Source organism: Loxodonta africana, chromosome 11, assembly GCF_030014295.1.
Source record: "Loxodonta africana isolate mLoxAfr1 chromosome 11, mLoxAfr1.hap2, whole genome shotgun sequence".
Classification (NCBI taxonomy): Eukaryota; Metazoa; Chordata; class Mammalia; order Proboscidea; family Elephantidae; genus Loxodonta; species Loxodonta africana.
Window position 1 is genome coordinate 88,224,417 of NC_087352.1, and position 19,993 is coordinate 88,244,409.

Consider the following 19,993-nt stretch of genomic DNA (forward strand, 5'->3'; position numbering starts at 1 on the left):
AGGAAAACAAGCTGGCATGCATGGTAGCTCCTTTCAACATAACAAGTCCAAGTAACACACTGAGCACACGTGTAACCTATTTATAAACTAAAGGGCAGAGGAGCTTCCTTAAGGCCACTCATATTTCTCCACCCCCTATCGGCAGCTTGCTATTGGTTCTCAACTATAACACTGAAAAAGAGGTGGTGGTAGAAAAGTGTTTCGAACAGTACTCTTCCCTAACCTATTAGTTTGACTACTCAAGTAATCTAGTTTACTGCTTAGAGATAAACAGTAAACATTACTCAAATACATCAAGGCTGATTTGTTCCTTTAAATGTTATTGGTTTTAATACAGCTTATTGTCTACATTTAGGAATTGAGCAAAGGCATTGAAAACAAAGATCTACACTGATAATTCCTTAATACATTAAACAACTTGTTAAAAGGAAAAGACTTCTAAACTATAATAAACAATAGGGAAACTGCCTTCAAAATACCAGTTTGCATTCAATGACTCAAGCACTGATATAAGAATTTCTAACAGTTGTAGGAGGTCCATAACCATGATTTTAAAAATAAAATGCATTTAACTGTTTTGGATCCCAAAGTAGCAGCACTGCAATGCTTTGCTAGAGCTGGTAAAATGGAACCAAATCGCCTCTTCAATGGATTTGGTCCCCTTCAACCAGCTGTAGCTATGCATTGATTACTACAGGACAGCCAGCCTTTTCAATTATGAGTAACAATCACATGCCAACAAGTTTTAACTTATTTAAGTTATTCAGATTTTGTGGTTAAAATCAAATAATTTGTTGCTGTTAATTCTATTTGGGAAGAGTTACAATGGTTAAAGATGTTTATAAAAAGCTTTATGAAAAAACATGTGGATAGCTTATGGATTTCAAATAAAATAATTTTATTTATTTATGGTCTCCTTGCATTAAATTTCTTATCCTTCAGAAAAGAAATGGTAATGAAATGTAAACTATGCTTTACGATTAAAAAAAGCCTTCCTTCAAAAGAAGAAAATATGTGGGAAGGTGACCTAAAAACCACTCAAACACATAACAGGAATGCTGCAGTGTGGTTCACGCTGGACACGTGGGTATTTTAAACGAAAGAAAAGAATAACATTTTATTTTGGGTTTTCTATATAAATAATACTCTAGAAATGATGAGTTACTACTTTCCATAGGGTTAGCTTTAAATTTTACCACTACTGTCACCTAAATGTTAGTGAAGAGGAGAGAAGATTACACGGCAGAACATCTTGTGGAGAGACATAAGCAATTTTTCTAGTTCCTTTGATCTTGAACCAAAGGTTTTTAAGCCTCAAAAAAGAAACAAAATGCTAAGCAGCCCTACTTTTGATCATGTGGATATCTCATCTCTCCATACCTGTTTCCTCAGTTGTAAAATGAAGATCTAATAAAAACATCCTATGACATTTCTTGTTCTCTTTCTGTCTTCTTTGTCCTTCACAAAAAATACATACACAAGATTCTCTAAGACAGAGAAATTACTGAAGGGGAAAATGACAAGTGATCCAACATCCATCTAATTTTCTTACTGACTTTGGTGAAACTATAGATAATCTAATGTTCTTTAATAAGCACACAGAAAATTCTGAGCAATTAATGAAGACTGCTGAAGGTAAGTAGTACTCTCATGTTTGCACAATTCTCAATTTCTGACCATGCCTCCATTTCAAAGTGAAAATCATCCTTTAAAAGAATGTGGGCAAACGGGTATATATAAATAAATCTTATCACTTCATCAAATTGGTAGGCCTTCTTGCTCATATTAATTACATCTCGACCAGTCATAAATATATTTACGTATTACAAGTAAATAATGTCTGAGAGTGGATACACATATCACAGAAATGAACATACTGTAAGTATACTTGGAAGCCCTGGTGGCGTAGTGGTTAAGAGCTATAGCTGCTAACCAAAAGGTCGGCAGTTCGAATCCACCAGGCGCTCCTTGGAAACTGCTCCTTGGCAGTTCCACTCTGTCCTATATGGTCACTATGAGTCAGAATCGACTCGACGGCAGCCAGCTTTATAAGTATACCATCATTTAGTGGACTCTCAGCTATTTTTTCATATATAGCACTTGGCATGTTCAAAGTTACGGGGAAAGAAAAATATTAAAAACCAAGAACAGTCCAGATTATCAAATCTTCCTACATTCAACAGTCGCAGTAACAAGACCATATTTCAGAAATTAAAAAATTATATAAAGGTGTCATAATATGCTGAAGGGAAAAACCATAAGCTGGTGGCATACTCAGTAAGATTTAGTATGCACTTTGTGGGAATAAATACATACATCAATAAGAAATGCCTGTGAAGTTATGTTAGAGCTAGCCAGAAAATCTGACAAGTATATCACATCATGTGGCTCACTCAATTTTACTACTTTCCACATTCAATTTATACTAAAAAAAATTTTTACAGTAACACTATATAAAGTAACTTTATAATATTATTATAATATAGGCAGCCCCAAAATACCAATCGTTTTTGCCATCTCCGCAGACAACACTGCTGACTAATCTATGTCCATGCCTGTGAGGGAGCTCTAAAAACCTAAAAGCAGCTAAAAACGCAGCATTCTCACAGGAAGTACTTCATATGCTGACCAATGCCAGTCCAAATAAATTGTTTGCACTTTAAAGAGCAGAAATTAAATCTGCTTTTTATTTAAATCTGAAATTTTACTTTATTACAAAAAGAAAAGACATATGGCTAAACTCTATGGGAAAACACCCCTATAAATAGAAATATCAGAATACACTAACATACTGTACTTAGTTAAGATTTCTTCTTCTAAAAAAAAAAAAAAAACTCTTTATTAAAACATATCGTAACTATTACTCTAAAATGTTCCAAACTTTATAAAGCATGACCAAGGTACTGGTACAGCTAGAATATTTTTGAAGACCAGAAAAAGTGATTTTTTTTTTTAAAGAAAAGCACATCTAATAATTATTAACTCTGCTGTGTTAGTGACTTATTTCTGAAAAATTATCACTGTTAACTAAAAGCAATGGTAGGGAATAGTATGGTACTTAAACACCCCATGTACATGTAAATTTTGGAAACTTTTCAATATCACTAACCAGAATAAGTAGACATAACAGTAAGTAAATATTTTTGCTGGTATCAGATTTGTGCCCACAATGATGCAAATAATTTATTATAGAAACAAGTATATATATTCTAAAAGAAAAAAAACCTCAAAAATAGCTAAGAATTGTATTTATTAAAATGAAGTTAATTGCAATTAAAATGGGCTATCTATTAAGTTCAAGAGTTAAGCCACATAAACTAAAGAAGTACACTGGCACCGTAAAACAAAAATCACAAAGAACAAAACAAAGCATTACAATTCAAGGTAACAGATTAAGTTACACAAATCATAAAATGCTTACAACAAAGGGGGAAATGTTAACACATATGTTAATCATACTTGATATTTTATCCAAAAACTATAAGTTCCAGTACCAAAAATAATACTTATTTTTCCAAAATAATTTGTTAGGTTAAAGAACTTTTTTTTTTAATTCTGAGTAAACAAAAAAATCGTTCTTTCTGTCTTTTGGTATCACTGGTCAGTCGGGAAAAGAAAAGCCAACTTTAAGAAGAAACTTGATGTGAAGGAATTCAAGAGCCCAACTTGGAATTAAGTTATTATTTTGTTTCCTTCACGATGTCAAACTATCAGGTGACACGTAAGTTATGTCACCTTCAGAGACTCTTCAGTGTCCAATTAAAATCACAATCTATCTGACAATCTACAGTCACAATTACATCAAATGTTTTAAGGAAGTAAGAATAAAGAAGTTAAACCAAAAAAAAAACCAAACCCAGTGCCCTCAAGTCTATTCCGACTCATAGCTTTAATTGAAGCACCACTCTGTTACAGAATGAAAGTGTCTTTCTTTTTCCCTTACCTGTCATCCTGGTGGCACAGTGGTTAAGTGTTATGGCTGCAGTTTAAATCCACCAGGCGCTCCTTAGAAACTCTGTGGGGCAGTTCTACTCTGTCCTCTAGGGTGGCTATGAGTCAGAATCAACTCGACAACAATGGGTTTGGTTTTTTGGTCACCAGTTATCTGATTGGAGGAGACAGTGTCATAAATCTTCAAGATTTATGCATGAATTGAGAAGTACAAGTAAATTCTCTTCCCCTTGCATACACCTACTATTATAGAACATACTATACTTACTCGTAATAAAAATGAAACCATTCAAAATATTTTAAAAGTTATTTATAAGTTTCCTAACTTTAATTTTCATAGTTTATCTTAAATTTTATGATTTAATATTATAAGTTAATTTCTTTTTGCTCATTGTAGTCTAAACTACTTGCTGTTTGAACTCCTAAAATAGCTTCTCTACAGAATCCGTGTTGTAATTAATCATGTAATATCTTATGATATGTAATGCTGTACTAACATTTATTGAGAACTTACTATATTCAGGACATTGTAGGTGATATACAGAAGGATACAGACAGCTCACTGCTTCAGCAGAAAGACACACAAAAGTGCACATACTGAGAGTACACAACAGGTTTTAAGTGTGATATAATAAGAACACAAAACAAAGACATACAGGCAAATAAATAATTTCAATGATGTGATCCAGGAGTGTCTAGAGGAAAGATGGTCAGGATAAAGAGGAGGCATAGGGCATCTGACGAAAGAAAATGCTTAAATAAATGAAAGAAGAAACTACAGAGTGGATTTCAAGAAAGGAGAGTAAGTGTACATAGCGGAAGAGTAGGGCAGGCAGAAGGATTTTATTTAGTGGGAGATAACATTAGAAAGACTGAGGACACACCAGAAGTGGGTTTAAATGCCAAACCAAGGTATATAGGTTTTTTTCTACATATACAAAGATTTAAGAAAAGGCTAGAGTAGCCATTAGATCTATGCTTTCAGAATGGTAATTCTGGTAACTGTATGAAAGCTGAGTCAGGAGTCAGACTGAAAACAGGGAGAACAATCAGGAAGATACTATAATAATATAGGTAAAAGTCCTGAGTATTTAATTAGGGCAGCAACAACGGGAACAGAAACAATGGAATGGATTAGAAAGAAAGAGAGGTAGAATAAACAGAATTTTAGAGCTGAAGTTGAGAATAAGTGAGAGACCAGTCAAAGATAACCTAAGATTCTGAGCCTAAACAGTGAGGCAGCAAGGGGGGCAAAGTACTAACAGATTCTTAGTCAAATCATTCACAGTCTATGTGTTTCAGTATTGTCTCACATATAGACACTAATACAGAGAAAGTAGAGTGGTTAAGAGCTCAGGTTCCAAAGTCAGACCTTGCTTAAGTCTCAGCTATACCACTAATCTCTTTATTAGCCTCATGTTCTCCATCTATAAAATGAGAATAGAAAAAAATATATATAAATATAAAATTTATATATTTTTTTAAAAAGTTGTTGTAAGGACTAAATGAGAGAAAGCACTTAACACAGGTCTAGCATGAGATAAGTGCTACCATCATCATATTCTTTTATTTGAAGGGTAGGGAACAATATTATTATTTTGTCTCCTTCACAGTTTTGAATGCCAAACTATCAGGTGTTCAAATATCTGCAATCGTAAAAACACAAATCCAGACGTGATCTAAAATATGGCCCTTGGTTTCACCCTACATTATATACCCATTTGGTACCAACAAATAAGAATAAAAACCCTTTTGTTTTCTGTGCTCACCCTCTAGTGGTGATCCTAAGAAACTAAAAATTGCAAAAAAACTAGAAGGAACTATATGATATAAAAAGGCAACAAGTAACCAAAGATAAAGAGTTCAGGATAGATTAAATTAACAAAGTGAACTTCAAAGTGAACATTTCCCTAAGCGAAACTGGTTCAACTATAAACAGAAGACACTTGATACAGAATTTGCTTAAATTTTTCTCAAGGTAAAGTTGTTCCATAAACATGTTCATGGAAATCTCTAGGTTAAGTGAAGCCAAACATTTTCCTTTTGTGCACTTCTCAGACCCTTTATTAGTGTGGTGATTCTCCAAAAGCAGTCTTTCTCAGCCAGCAGTTTTTCAGAAGCACACTTATTTTATTTGAAGCTTGAGGAACAGCTACACTAGAAGTTCATATAACTAACTGAATTATTAATAAGGAATCAGGTGGGCAGTGCGAACAGGTAAGTGCTTGACTACTAGCTGAAAGTTTGACAGGTCAAACCCACCCACAGGCACCTTAGGAGACGGGCCTGGCGATTTGCTCCTGAAAGGTCACAGCCTTGAGAACCCTATGGAGCAGTTGTACTGTGCACACGTGGGGTCACCGTGAGTCGAAATCGACTCAGTGGCAAACTAAGAACAATAACGGTAGTTATTTGGCCACAGATTTAATAAAATAGTTACCATACAAATGGATAACATGGGTTTAGAGAACACCTTTCCTAAGAATGATCTTAATATAAATCTCTCCCTGAAACTATTGCCCTGAGGTAATCTTTAAAGTTTAAACCAAATATATCCCCTTAATCTTCTCTAAACCAAACAACAGTTTAACTTAATTAGTAAAGAATGTCTGCCTTGAGCATTGTGCACTTTTCAAGAACTATCTGTATAGGCTCAAACTGACAACAGCAACTTGAAAGGTTAGATAAGAAGCTCAGGGGCCAGTGAGATTATGTTAATGACAGAGGAACAATTTATAAAAGGAAAGTGAAAATGGTTGCACAACTTGAAGAATGTAATCAATGTCACTGAATTATACATGCAGAAACTGTTGAATTGGTGTACATTCTGCTGTGCATATCCTCAACAAAAACATAAACTTAACCAAAAAAATCATATAGAAATTAATCTACTGAATGAAGACATAATTTCAACAGAACTTTAAAATGATTTAAAATATTTAAATAAGCCAAAATTATTGTCTCATCGGTATCAGAAATAAGAAAATATTTTTAAATCGTATATAAAATAGTGAAAGGTGACCTCTTTACCTGGGATTTCCTCTGAGTGCAGCATGGTGTAGAGCATTGAATCCGTTATTGTTTGTGATGGTAACATCTGCTCCAGCTTCCAAAAGAACTGCCAGGATATCATCACGTTTCTTACTTATTGCATCATGAAGAGGGGTATCGCCTTCAGAATCCTTTTTTTAAAAGTGTAAAGAAACTTTCACTAGTTCTTCTTTAATTAATCACCACATATAATATTAATACTAATACTGAACTCTAAGCAAAGAAAAAGAAATAGAGGTCATATCTCACAATTATCGGTAATAGATCACACTGTGTTAAGTATAAAAATGCAGGCAAGAAAAACATTACATTATGCTAAAAGTCATTTATAGTCTAAAGTCATACTCAATGTAGATAGGAAACACAATCAACATGCTGCAGCTTTCCAAAGAAAAGGAAAAATAAAATCAAAGAAGTTACTCTTGAATATAATTCAGAGTAACTAGTAATACAATACAAATTAATGAGGTGAAAAAGCTCCCTAAAAAAATCAGAGTCTAAAATGGTCTGATAAACCATATTCATACCATTATTTGTGGGACCCTGAAACTCCATACAAACCTACACCAGTCTTAGGCCCCGTAACAACAAATTCAGTCAGTGGTTGTCAGCCTGGGCTACACATTAGAATAGGATACGGAGCTCTTAAAAATCCTGGTCACACCCCAGACCACTGAAAGCAGAATCTCTGGGGATGAGAATCTGGCATCAGTAGTTCTTCAAAGCTCCCCAGGTATACTGTGCAGTCATGTCTGGGAACCATTCATCTAAGTGTTTTCAAAGGGGAGGAAAAGGCTAGTTAGCTCAAACTGAAAACAAATGTGAAAAATACTTTTAGGAGTTTCAGTTTACCTTTCTTTTAAGCTGACTACTTTTTTTCAATAATCTGTTCTTTATCAGTAACTGGTTATTCATTACCAGTCATTTGAGTAAACTGGTAATGTAGACTTCATTCATTTATTAGGTTCACAAATGCTATTCTCAATAAAGTCATATATACCTTACTCTGTTGCATATACAGGATTGGCAAACTACAGCCCGTGGGCCAAATCTAGCGTATCAACTATTTTTACAAATAAAGTGTACTAGAGCACAGCCATACCCACTCGTTTATGTACTATCTTTGGCTGCTTTCATTCTACAGTAGTATAAGTGCTAGAGGCCATATGGCCCACAAAGCCTAAAATATTTATTATCTGGCCCTTTACAGAAAAAGTTTGTCAGTCCCAGGCATATGTTGACCCAAAGTCAATTCAACAGTGTACTTTCTATCATCCTATACCTGGTGACACTAAACATTCAGATGTGAGGTGGGTTCTTAACATGGCTGGGATATCTTTCTACAGATTGCTCATCTGTTCTGTCTTCAAGTCCCTACAGCAGTTACAGGAACAAAATCTGTTGCTAAATCTGTTTTTAAGTCGAATTTGTAGGTAAATCAGAACAGGTACATACATACAGTTCTTAATTAGCATCAGTCAAATGTTTGTCTTAGTATATAATATATATTTTACCTTTCTATGCATATAAAACACTTAAGAAACACTTCCAAATCAAGGAATGTTTTCATGAGTGTCACAAAGCAGGGCTTGCATTCGTTATTACCAACCATTGCATGTATTCAACTCAAATTTTTAATATAACAGGCTTTATGGCAGTCCCTTCTCTAAGTCGGATGTTTGTAACCTGGGGACTGCCTGTATTCCAAACCTTTATCACTCTTCTCAATTCTCCTTTCTCAACCTCCCATCCCTCCCTCACACTCTCAACAGGTGGCCTTGCCTCCCATTTCAGACAAAAAAGTCAACAGGTATAAATTCCATCTCCTTCAACAGATTAACCACCCCCCCTTCCTCCAATTCTGCCACCCAGTTCTAAGGTCACACCCTAAGACCCAGTCAGTACCAAAATGGCTGTAGCTCAGAAACATCGCCTCTAATAACCACCTACGTGAACAATACTTTCAGTTCTTCTCAAAACCCTCACTGCCACTACTTCTGCTCTTCCTTCTTCATTACTTCTCAGAGATCTATCCAATTCAACAATCCATTCCTGGCTGCTGTGAATTATTTAAACTACCAGCAGCTTATGATACAAAGCTTTTTTCTTTTTTTTAATCATTACTGCATTCCAGCTTGAACTAAGTATTTTTCACAAATTCAAAGAATATTTCAGGGGCCACTTTTATTTCAAAATAATACACCGTTTCAACTCTATTCTGTTAAAGGTGAACACGATCAAATAAAAGCAGGAAAAAAGAACCTAAAGGCTGCTGAATTATGTTAATTTGCTTATTTTACTACGAAATTATTAACTATTCATACCGCATTTTAATTTGACAGCTACACAAAAGACGGGTTTAGTGACCACACTAAGTAGATAATGAAAATAACCTACATTTCCCTTCTATCTGTAGTTTAAGTCATCTGGTTGCTAAAATGTTGATGTGAAGAATCACTTCTTAGGTCACGCTTGCTTCAAAAATAAAGTACTACTATTAAACAGGGGAGCCCTGGTGGTGCAAAGAGTCTTTCTCTACGGGAGAAAGACCTGGCAATGCGCTTGCATAAAGATCACAGCCAAGAAAACCCTACGGGGCAGTTCTACTCTGTCACATGGAGTGAGTTGGAATCAACTCAACAGCACCTAACAACAACAGCAACATTGTTAAACAACCCTAAAACCCTACATATTTTCCAAAAGAGAAAATCTTTGAAGACTAATGACTAGACCAAGACTCTAAGATAAATTAAACCAAATTTGTTGCCACTGAGCAGATTCTAACTCATGGCGACCTTGTGTGTCACTGAGGAGAACTGCCCCACAGGGTTGCCTTGGCTGTAAGCTTTACCGAAGTGAATCACCAAGGCTTTCTTCCATGGTGCTGCTGGGCGGGCTCAAAGTGTCAACCTTTAGGTTAGCAGTCAAACACAATCTACACCACCCAGGGACCTCAAGATAAATTAAGCCATACTAAAAAGAATTTAGATCGTTATGAAGTGACTATTATGAAATGCAGCCCATTATACTTTTTTAAGCTTCTAAAGTTCACTATGGTGGTACCATTCTCTATCACTGATAGTACCAAAAAAAAATGGTAACAAAGGAATGCTTACTAGAACTTAGTGTTTCCCCCTTAACAGAATTCTAGCAATATCTGCAGAATATATTTCTTTAAAGGTTCTACCTGGAGACTGGGATGACAGCCGAAGTCCAGTAAAGTCTTCACAACTTGAAGATGACCTTTATTGACCGCAATATGAAGTGGTGTCTGTCTGCGCTTGTTGCGAGCATTCAAATCAGCACTGCCTCGGTGCAGTACTTCTATAACTGCACCTTCATCTCCAAAAGCTGCATGGTGAACTGCTCTATCTCCATCTTTATCCTAAATATTAGCATTTAAATCTGAATTAGTGAATACTTTAGAAAGAAAAATAATTTAAGTTTCTGAAAGCCTGAAGATATATACCAAGAATCAGAAGAAAAGGAAACACAGAATGGAGCTAACAGAGTAACTAGAAACTGAAGTGAACAGTGATTAACTCCAGACATAAATGATGAACCTAGATCCATATACTATAAAAAATCACACATATATTAGACCGACAATTGTAACAAGTGGTCCAATACTTCATTACACATAATTTATTACCCATAATGGTAAGCCAACATTAGGAAAATGGTTAAATTATAACACACCTATATAAATATTTTTTGCCATTTAAAAAAATTTACAGACTTTTAGTGACTTGAAATATACTCTGGCATTAGTTGAGTGGTTAAAAAATAAAAGGATGCCAAACAATGTAATCTCAATTAGGATTAAAGAGGGAAATAAATCAACATGTTAACACTGGTTATCTTTAGATAGAAAGCATATACTTTTCTAAATATTCAAGAACAGAAAAAATTATTAAATAACGCCTTAAACCAAAACCAAATCAAACACATTGCCATTGAGCCTATTCTGACACATAGCGACCCCCACAGGACAGAGCAGAACTGCCCCACAGGGTTTCCAAGGAGCAGCTGGAGGATTCTAACTGTTGACCTTTTGGTTAACAGCTGAATGCTTAACCACTGCACCACCAGGGCTCCCAGTAACATCTTAAAATATAAAAACACAGCAAGAGCCAACATAATTCTGTACATCCAGAAGAGGAATCCAATCGGTTTGCCTCACCTTCTGTAACAGGCATGTTTCTGAAAAGATGAGAGGGTAGGAAAGACTCAATTGCTTACATTTTTAAATATGTTATTAATTCAATAAAACACTTCTTTTTTTAAAAAAAAAAGTCTGTATTGCATCATAAACCAGAGAGAATATACACAGTTCATACCAAAAAGAATTTTCATTACCTTGCCAGATGCAAAGAGAGAAGGGTATTATAAAAAGCCACAGTGCAGTGGTTAAAGCGCTCAGCAGTTAGCCAACAGGTCGGCTGTTCAAACTTACTAGCTGCTCCACCAGAGAAAGATGTGGCAGTCTGCTGCCGTAAAGATGTACAGCCTTAGAAATCCTACAGGGCAGCAACTTGTCCTGTGAGGTTGCAATGTGTCAGCAACAACTTGACAGCAGTAGGTTTGGTTTTTGGTTTGGCCTTTTTTCTGATACTACATCCCAAATTTTGGCATCAAGTAGACATGATCTAAGATCTCTTCTAGAGAAATGGTTCCCAGCCAATGATCCCAGCTCCTGGTGGGCTCTCTAGTTTTTCCAAGGGGTTTGGAAAATAACCTATTGCCATCGAGTCAGCTGCTACTCATAGCAACCCTACAGGACAGAGGAGAACTGCCCCATAGGGTTTCCAAGGCTGTAATCTTTTTGGAAGCAGACTGCCACATCTTTCTCCCATGGAGCAGCTGGTGGGTCTGAACTGCTGACCTTTCAGTTAGCAGACAAGCAGTTAACCGCTGCTGTCTTTATCCACTCAACAAAACCAAAAACCAAACCCACTGCCATCAAGTCAACTCTGACTCACAGCAACCCTACAGGACACAGGAGAACTGCCCCGTAGGGTTTCCAGGGGCAGTTGGTGGATCTGCACTGCTGACCTCTGGTTAGCTAGCTGCCAAGTTCTTAACCACTCCGTCACCAGGACTCCATCCACACAACTGCCAGGATTATTTGAACTATTTTTCAAAGATAACACAGATAACTACTGTTGAAATTAAATGCATTTAAAACAAATAAACATATACTTTACTCAAAGCAGTTACTGAATTCAAAGTAGTGTTTGGTCTTTGCCTGTTTTCTCAAACATATATTAAAGATAAAACCACTCATGTAGGAGTCCACAACAGTTTGATAATCATTCTTGAAAAGGTAGGAAAACACAACTCAGGAATACTTCTACCTCACTAATATTTCCAGCTGATCCAGGTTACGAGTTTTTGTTTCCTGTCAGTCTTGAGCATAGAGGAACGGCAAAAACATACACCAGTTAAGATTCAACTCTTGGGCCTCTGAGCAGCATTATAGTGCATGAGTAAAAGTGCGTGTGCTTGTGTATCCATTAACCTCTCCAGGAACACATTTTAATACTTCAGAGCCTTAGAATTAGGAAGATCTTCCTAATCTACAAACTGGGCTTTTTTGGTTATAGTTTTTAAGTCTATCTCTAGACACACAAATGTATGAACAGCCCCATTTTGCCAGGCTTAGTGATTAAATTCTGAATCAAAGAAATCTGGTTTTTAAGCCATCTGCCTTAATAGCTATAATCAGGAGGGCTTTGTTTTCTGTTCTGTGTACGTGTGTGTGCGTCTGTGTGTTTATAGGTGCTGCTATTATTGTAACTTTTGGATTCAAGACATAAAAGATGGGATATCCAACTGAGGAGATTTCACTACATTCCCCCAGATCGCTCTAAAACAACAACTAAATGCCTTCCATTCACAAAATACTAAAATTAACTTAAATAATTCATTACCAAAAAAACTTATCACACACAATGGGTTCTGAAATTCAAAACCAAGTATGCAACTTAAAAACCAAATTCAAATTATATAATCTCATTCATAAAGACATCATATACCTTACAGATGTCTAACATACTACTTTAAAACACAACTTCTTTCCAGGCAATAGAAAATTTCAATATCAAAGATGACTTATTTACCCACAAAACACCATAGACTCTTTAATAGCTGTCCAACAACTCAAATTACATACAAGTAGAGAAAAAAGAAGACACCCTGGTGGCACAGTGGTTAAGCACTTGGCTGCCAATCGAAAGGTTAGCGGCTCAAACCCACCAGCTGCTCCAAGGTAGAAAGATGCGGCAGTCTGCTTCTCTACAGATTTACAGCCTGGGAATCAGGGTCAGTTCTACTCTGTCCTACACGGTTGCTAAGACGGAAACGACTCGACAGCAATAGGTTAGAGAAAAAAGCCAAAGTAATAAACAATCAGAGAAGACACCTCTTTTCAAAACATGTTTCTTTAAAATTAAGAACAGGCTGGTCCACAAACTTTGCCCTCAGAAATTCAAGTCCTTATTACTCTCCCTCAGATGGGAGTGCTTTTTAGATAAAACTGAAAAATTCTGCCTAGTCTAACTTTGATAGAACTTGACTTACTCCTAGTTTTGTGGCAGACTAAAACAAATATGATTTTAACATATTTTTGATAATGAAGATTTAGTTAACTAAGACAAAGCAAGCCATCTTCATACCATATAAATATTCCTAACTGAAACTCCAATAAGAAGAAGAAATACTTATTCCCCTTTTATAAGAATATAACCTAAATTATAACATGCATATAGTGATAACCATGCATTCTTCAAAGATCCACATTAAGGTCAAGAAACCCACTGATTCCCTCATGAGAAAAAAAACAAAACTATAAAGTCCTCTGAGTGTCACAGAGCTCAGAAAAGACATTGACCCAGGGGTTCTATGCTTCCCCTTCCCTCAGCCTCCCCCCTAAGATTCCCCCAAGAATCTTAATGGGGTAAAGTCAACTGGGCTCCCAAGAGCATGGGGGTCCTACGATAGAGCAGGAAACTCATCTCTTACCTACACCTAGAGTTGTGCCTAGGAAAATACTCAGCACAGGAAAACAAAAAATACTCAGCACAGGAAAACAAAAAATGCTCAGCACAGGAAAACAAAAAATGCTTCAAGTTACTTACTGTCAAATTTGAATTTTCAACCAAAAATCAGTAAGGTCTTAGGCAAATATTAAACTTCAAGAATGAAAACTATTCATCTCACAAAATAAAAGCATGCATTTCTAGGTCATTAATTTTAACTCAAAAATAATATTCGATCTTAGTGTAGTTACCTCTGCTTCTACATCCACATTTTGCTTCAAAAGTAACTTCAAAATGTCAACATGTCCATTCTGACTAGCAGCTTGCATAGCTGTGTGGCCAGCACATTGCCCATTTACCTGAACAAAAAAAGACAGGATGAACATATCACAAATCAGAAAGCGCCAATATACATATAGTGTAGACTTAAGTGCAGCACACTGTATGATTCTGTGAGAATAATTTAGGTTGGTGCTCCATATATCCTAGTACAGATTACTGGAAATTCTTGTCTCTAGACAACAGAAGCAGGCTTTTTAAAAGAGGTTAATGTCCCATTGTTCAAATAGCTACTGAAGAACTGTTTAGGCAATCTGCGAAGTTGAAAGAAGGGAAGGAAAGATGGAAGGAGGGACGTAGGATGGGAGAGAAATTAAGTTAGTTTTGTGTATTTCCTTCTATTTGTATTATTGAATCTCAGAGTCCATTATTTCAAAGAACAAACCACTGGACTGAACGGAAAACTTTTAGAAAGATACCGGCCACCGTAAAAAAAAAAAAAAACACCCCATTACCGTCAAGTCGATTCCAACCCATAGTGACCCTATAGGACAGAGCAGAACTGCCCCATAGAGTTTCCAAGGAACGCCTGGCAGATTTGAATTGCTGACCTTTTGGTTAGCAGCTGTAGCACTTAACCACTACGCCACCAGGGTTTCCCTAGCCACTACACTACAGTACATATAAATTCAATTCAACAATACCGAACACCACTATTGGCAACGACCATGAAGGATACATGAATAAGTTAACAGGGAGGCTATATATAACTAACTACTAACTACAAAGGAGTAATTTCCAACCTTTCCTTCACTTTAAGGTGTGCACATCCATGACTTACCCATGAATATAGCAGGGCTTAATGCAATTCATGGAAACCCTGGTGGCACAGTGGTTAAGAGTTGGGCTGCCAACCAAAACGTCAGCAGTTCAAATTCACCAGGGGCTGCCTGGAAACCCCGTGGGGCAGTTCTCTCTGTCCTACAGGGTTGCTATGAGTCAGAATCAACTCAACGGCAGTGTTTGGTTTTTTGGTTTTAATGGAATTCCTTAACTCTACCCTTTTCACTCCCACCCATAAAACCATAACAGATGATTAAAGATGGCAGCTTAACCACAGGTTTATACCCTATCCCTCCCTCCGCCACCCCGAGACCACACTAAAATGGTAGTAAAATAATTTAAAAGGTAAAAAACTATAAAGACAAAGAGGAAGGGAGAGCTAACATCAGAAAACAAGAAAAAGCAACACATTTTTGAAAGAAAGGTGGAAGAGACATGTTAACTGATTTAACAGGCAAGAAGAAGCCAAAGCCTAAAGAGGACAGGGAAAACAGACAAGCCCAAAGCCTACAAAACTCAAGTCCCAAAGCACATCAGAGGGCACATGAGAGGGGCTCACTTCAGGCCCACTCCTCAAGCTCAAGGATAGAATGTTACCTGCTGTGCATCTAGTCCCTGGATAGGCAAACGGAGGTTTCTTCCCCCAAACAACTAAATAGCAACAAAAACAGACCCCAACATGATAGCATTTGAAGACCCCCAGCAGCTCTGCACTCCCAATCGCCATAATGCAAAGTCAGTCAACAAGTCCTGTAAAGATCATGGGGGAAAAATAGAGACAATGCTAGGGGCCCTAATATATGGCATAAAAAGAATACCAAACATAACTAAAAATGCATAAATAGCAGACGGTAAACAGAGACCTCCTAAAAATTAAACATTTATGCTCATCAAAAGACTTCACCAAAAGAGTAAAAAGAAAACATACAGACTAGGAAAAATTTTTGACTACGACATATCTGACAAGGGTCTAATCTCTAAAAGTTATGGAAAACTTCAACACCTCAACAACAAAAAGACAAATAATCCAATTAAAAATGGGCAAAGGGTTTGGGAAGTATGGCTTAAAGGGACTTCTAAGTCAATTGGCAAAATAAATTCTATTATGAAAACATTCTGCATCCCACTTTGAAGTGTGGCGTCTGGGGTCTTAAATGCTAACAAGCGGCTATCTAAGATGCATCAACTGGTCTCAACCCACCTAGATCAAAGGAGAATGAAGAACACCAAGGTCACAAGATAACTATGAGCCCAAGAGAGCAGAAAGAGTCATATGAACTAGAGATTTACATCATCCTGAGACCAGAAGAACTAGATGGTGCCCGGCCACAACCGATGACTGCCCTGACAGGGAGCACGACAGAGAACCCCTGAGGGAGCAGGAGAATAGTGGGATGCAGACCCCAAATTCTCATAAAAAGACCAGACTTAATGGTCTGACTGAGACCAGAAGAATCCTGGCGGTCATGGTCCCCAAACCTTCTGCTGGCCCAGGACAGGAACCATTCCCAAAGACAACTTATCAGACATAGAAGGGACTGGACAATGGGTTGGAGAGAGATGCTGATGAAGAGTGAGCTACTTGTATCAGGTGGACACTTGAGACTGTGTTGGCATCTCCTGTCTGGAGGGGAGATGGGAGAGTAGAGAGAGTTAGAAACTGGCAAAACGAAAGGAGAGACTAAAGGAGGGAGCGGGCTGACTCATTAGGGGGAGAGTAAATGGGAGTATGTAGTAAGGTGTATATAAGCTTATATGTGACAGACTGACTTGATTTGTAAACTTTCACTTAAAGCACAATAAATATTATTTTTTTTTAAAAAAAAGGGTCAAGATATGATCAGACACTTCATCAAAGAAGACATTCAGGAGGCTAACAAACACGTGAAGAGATGCTCGCGATCATTAGCCACTGCTGCTGATGTCGTTAGGTGCCATCAAGTCGGTTCTGACTCATAGCGACCCCTATGTAAAACAGAACAAAACACTGCCTGATCCTACGCCATCCTCATAACTGATGTTATGCTTGAGCCCATTGTTGCAGCAACTGTGTCAATCCATCTTATTGAGGGTCTTCCTCTTTTTTGCTGACCCTCTACTTTACCAAGCATGATATCCTTCTTCTGGGACTGGTCCCTCCTGATAACATGTCCAAAATATGTGAGAAAAGTATGGCCACCCTTGCTCCTAATAAGCATTCTGGCTATACTTCTTCCAAGACAGGTTTGTTCATTCCTCTGGCAGCCCATGGTATATTCAGTATTCTTTGCCAACAGTGTAATTCAAAGACATCCATTCTTCTTCGGTCCTCTTTATTCACTGTCCAGTTTTCACATGCATATGAGAGGCAACTGGAAACACCACAGCTTGGGTCAGCCACACCTTGGTCCTTTAAAGTGACATCTTTGCTTTTTAACACTTTAAAGAGGTCTTTTGCAGCAGATTTGCCCAATGCAATACATCGTTTGATTTCCTCACTGCTGCTTCCATGGGCGTTGATTGTGGATCCAAGTAAAATGAGCTTCTTGACAACTTCAATCTTTCTTCTGTTTATCATCATGTTGCTTAGTGGTCCAGTTGCGAAGATTTTTCTTTTCTTTATGTTAAGGTCTAATCCCTACTGAAGGCTATAATCTTCGATTCTCGTCAATAAGCGTTTTAAGCCCTCTTCACTTCCAGCAAGTACGAATGTGTCATCTGCATATTACAGGTTAATGAGTCTTCCTCTAATCCTGATGTCGCATTCTTCATATAGTCCAGCTTCTAGGATTATCTGCTTAACATACAGACTAAATTAGTATTGTGAAAGGATACAACCCTGACGCACATCCTTCTTGACTTTAGACCACACAGAATCCCCTTGTTCTGTTCCATCTGCCTCTTGGTCTATGTATAGGTTCCTCATATGCACAATTAAGTGTTCGGGAATTCCCATTCTTTGTAATGTTATGCATAATTTGTTATGATCTGCACAGTCAAATGTCTCTGCATAATCAATAAAACACATGTAAACATCTTTCTGGTATTCTCTGCTTTTAGCCAACATCCATTTGATATTAGCAATGATATCCCTCATTGCACATCTGCTTCCGAATCTAACTTGTATTTCTGGCAGTTTCCTGTCAATGTATTGCTGCAACAGTTTTTGAGTGACCTTCAGCAAAATTTTACTTCCGTGTGATATTAATGATGCTGTTTGATAATTTCTGCATTCGGTTGGATCACCTTTTTTTGGACTGGGCATTAATACAGATCTCTTCCAGTCAGTTGGTCAGGTAGCTGTCTCCCAAATTTCTTGGCATAGACAAGTGAGCACTTCCAGCGCTACATCCATTTGTTGAAACATCTCAATTTGTATTCCATCAATTCCTGGAGACTTGTTTTTCACCAATGCCTTCAGACAGTTTGGACTTCTTCCTTCAATACCATCAGCTCTTGATCATATGCTACCTCCTGAAACGGATGAACGTCTCAGCCAATCCTTTTTGGTACAGTGGCTCTGTGTATTCCTTTCACCTTCTTTTGATGATTCCCTCATCATTTAACATTTTCCACATAGAATCGTTCACGATTGCAACTCAAGGCTTGAATTTTCTCTTCAGTTCTTCCAGCTTGAGAAATGCCAATCGTGTTCTTCCCTTTGGGTTTTCTAACTCTAGGTCTTTACACATTTCATTATAATACTTTACTTTGTCTTCTTGAGCCACTCTTTGAAATCTTCTGTCTAGCTCTTTTACTTCATCATTTCTTTTTGCTTCAAGTACTCTATGTTCAAGAGCATTTCAGAGTCCCTTCTGACATCCATTTTAGTCTTTTCTTTCTTTCCTTTTTAACGACCTTTTGCTTTCTTCATGTATGATGTCCTTGATGTTATTCTACAACTCATCTGGTCTTCGGGGCCTTTGGTCACTACTGTTTAATGATCCAATCTATTCTTGAGATGGTCTCTAAATTCAGGGGGAATATACCAAACCAAACCCATTGCTGTTGAGCTGATTCCAACTCATAGTGACCCTATAGGACAGAGAAGAACTGCCCCATAGGATTTCCATGGAGCGGCTAGTGGATTCAAACTGCCAACCTTTTGGTTAGCAACCGTAGCTCACCATAGCTCTTAACCACTGTGCCATCAGGCTCCTCCAGTTAGAATACGCTCAAGGTCATACTTTGGCTCTCACCGAATTGTTTTGGTTTTCTTCTGCTTCAACTTGAACTTGCATAGGGGCAACTGATGGTCTGTTCCACAGTGAGCCCTTGGCCTCATTCTGACTGATGACATTGCGCTTTTCCATCGTCTCTTTCCACAGATACAGTCCATTGGATTCCTGTGTATTCCATCTATATAGGTCCACCTGTATGGTCACCACATATGTTGGTGAATAAAGGAATTTGCAATGAAGAAGTCATTAGTCTTGCAAAATACTACCCTGCTATCTCCGGCCTCATTTCTATCATCAAGGCCATATTTTCCAACTAGTGATCCTTCTTCCTTGTTTCCAACTTTCACACTCCAACCAGCTAGAAACAGAAATAACATATGATCTAGTAATCCCACTCCTGGGTATATTTCCTAGAGGAATAGGGCTGTGACAAGGATAGACATAGGCACACCCATGTTCACTGCACCATCATACACAATAGCAAAACGATGGAAACAACCTACACGCTCATCAACGGACGAATGGATTAAAAGAACTGTGGTACATACACACAAAGGAATACTACACAGTGATAAAGAATAATGATGAACCTGTGAAATATCTCACAACATGGATGAATCTGCAGGACATTATGCTGAGTAAAATAAGTCAATCACAGAAGGACAAATA

At 37.4% G+C, this 19,993-nt stretch overlaps 1 protein-coding gene across 5 annotated transcripts in view; it reads right to left on the reverse strand.

The window, feature by feature from the left end:
• The window catches only part of MIB1 (MIB E3 ubiquitin protein ligase 1), a 155,739-nt gene that overhangs the window by 57,692 nt on the left and 78,054 nt on the right, over window positions 1-19,993 (reverse strand). For all 5 annotated transcript variants that reach the window (XM_064294654.1, XM_064294650.1, XM_064294652.1 and 2 more), the window contains exons 10-12: window positions 14,294-14,401; window positions 10,190-10,387; window positions 6,982-7,133 (exon numbers count right to left, since the gene is read on the reverse strand). In XM_064294654.1, coding sequence (XP_064150724.1) covers window positions 6,982-7,133; window positions 10,190-10,387; window positions 14,294-14,401 — 458 coding nt within the window. The remainder of the gene's footprint in view (window positions 1-6,981; window positions 7,134-10,189; window positions 10,388-14,293; window positions 14,402-19,993) is intronic.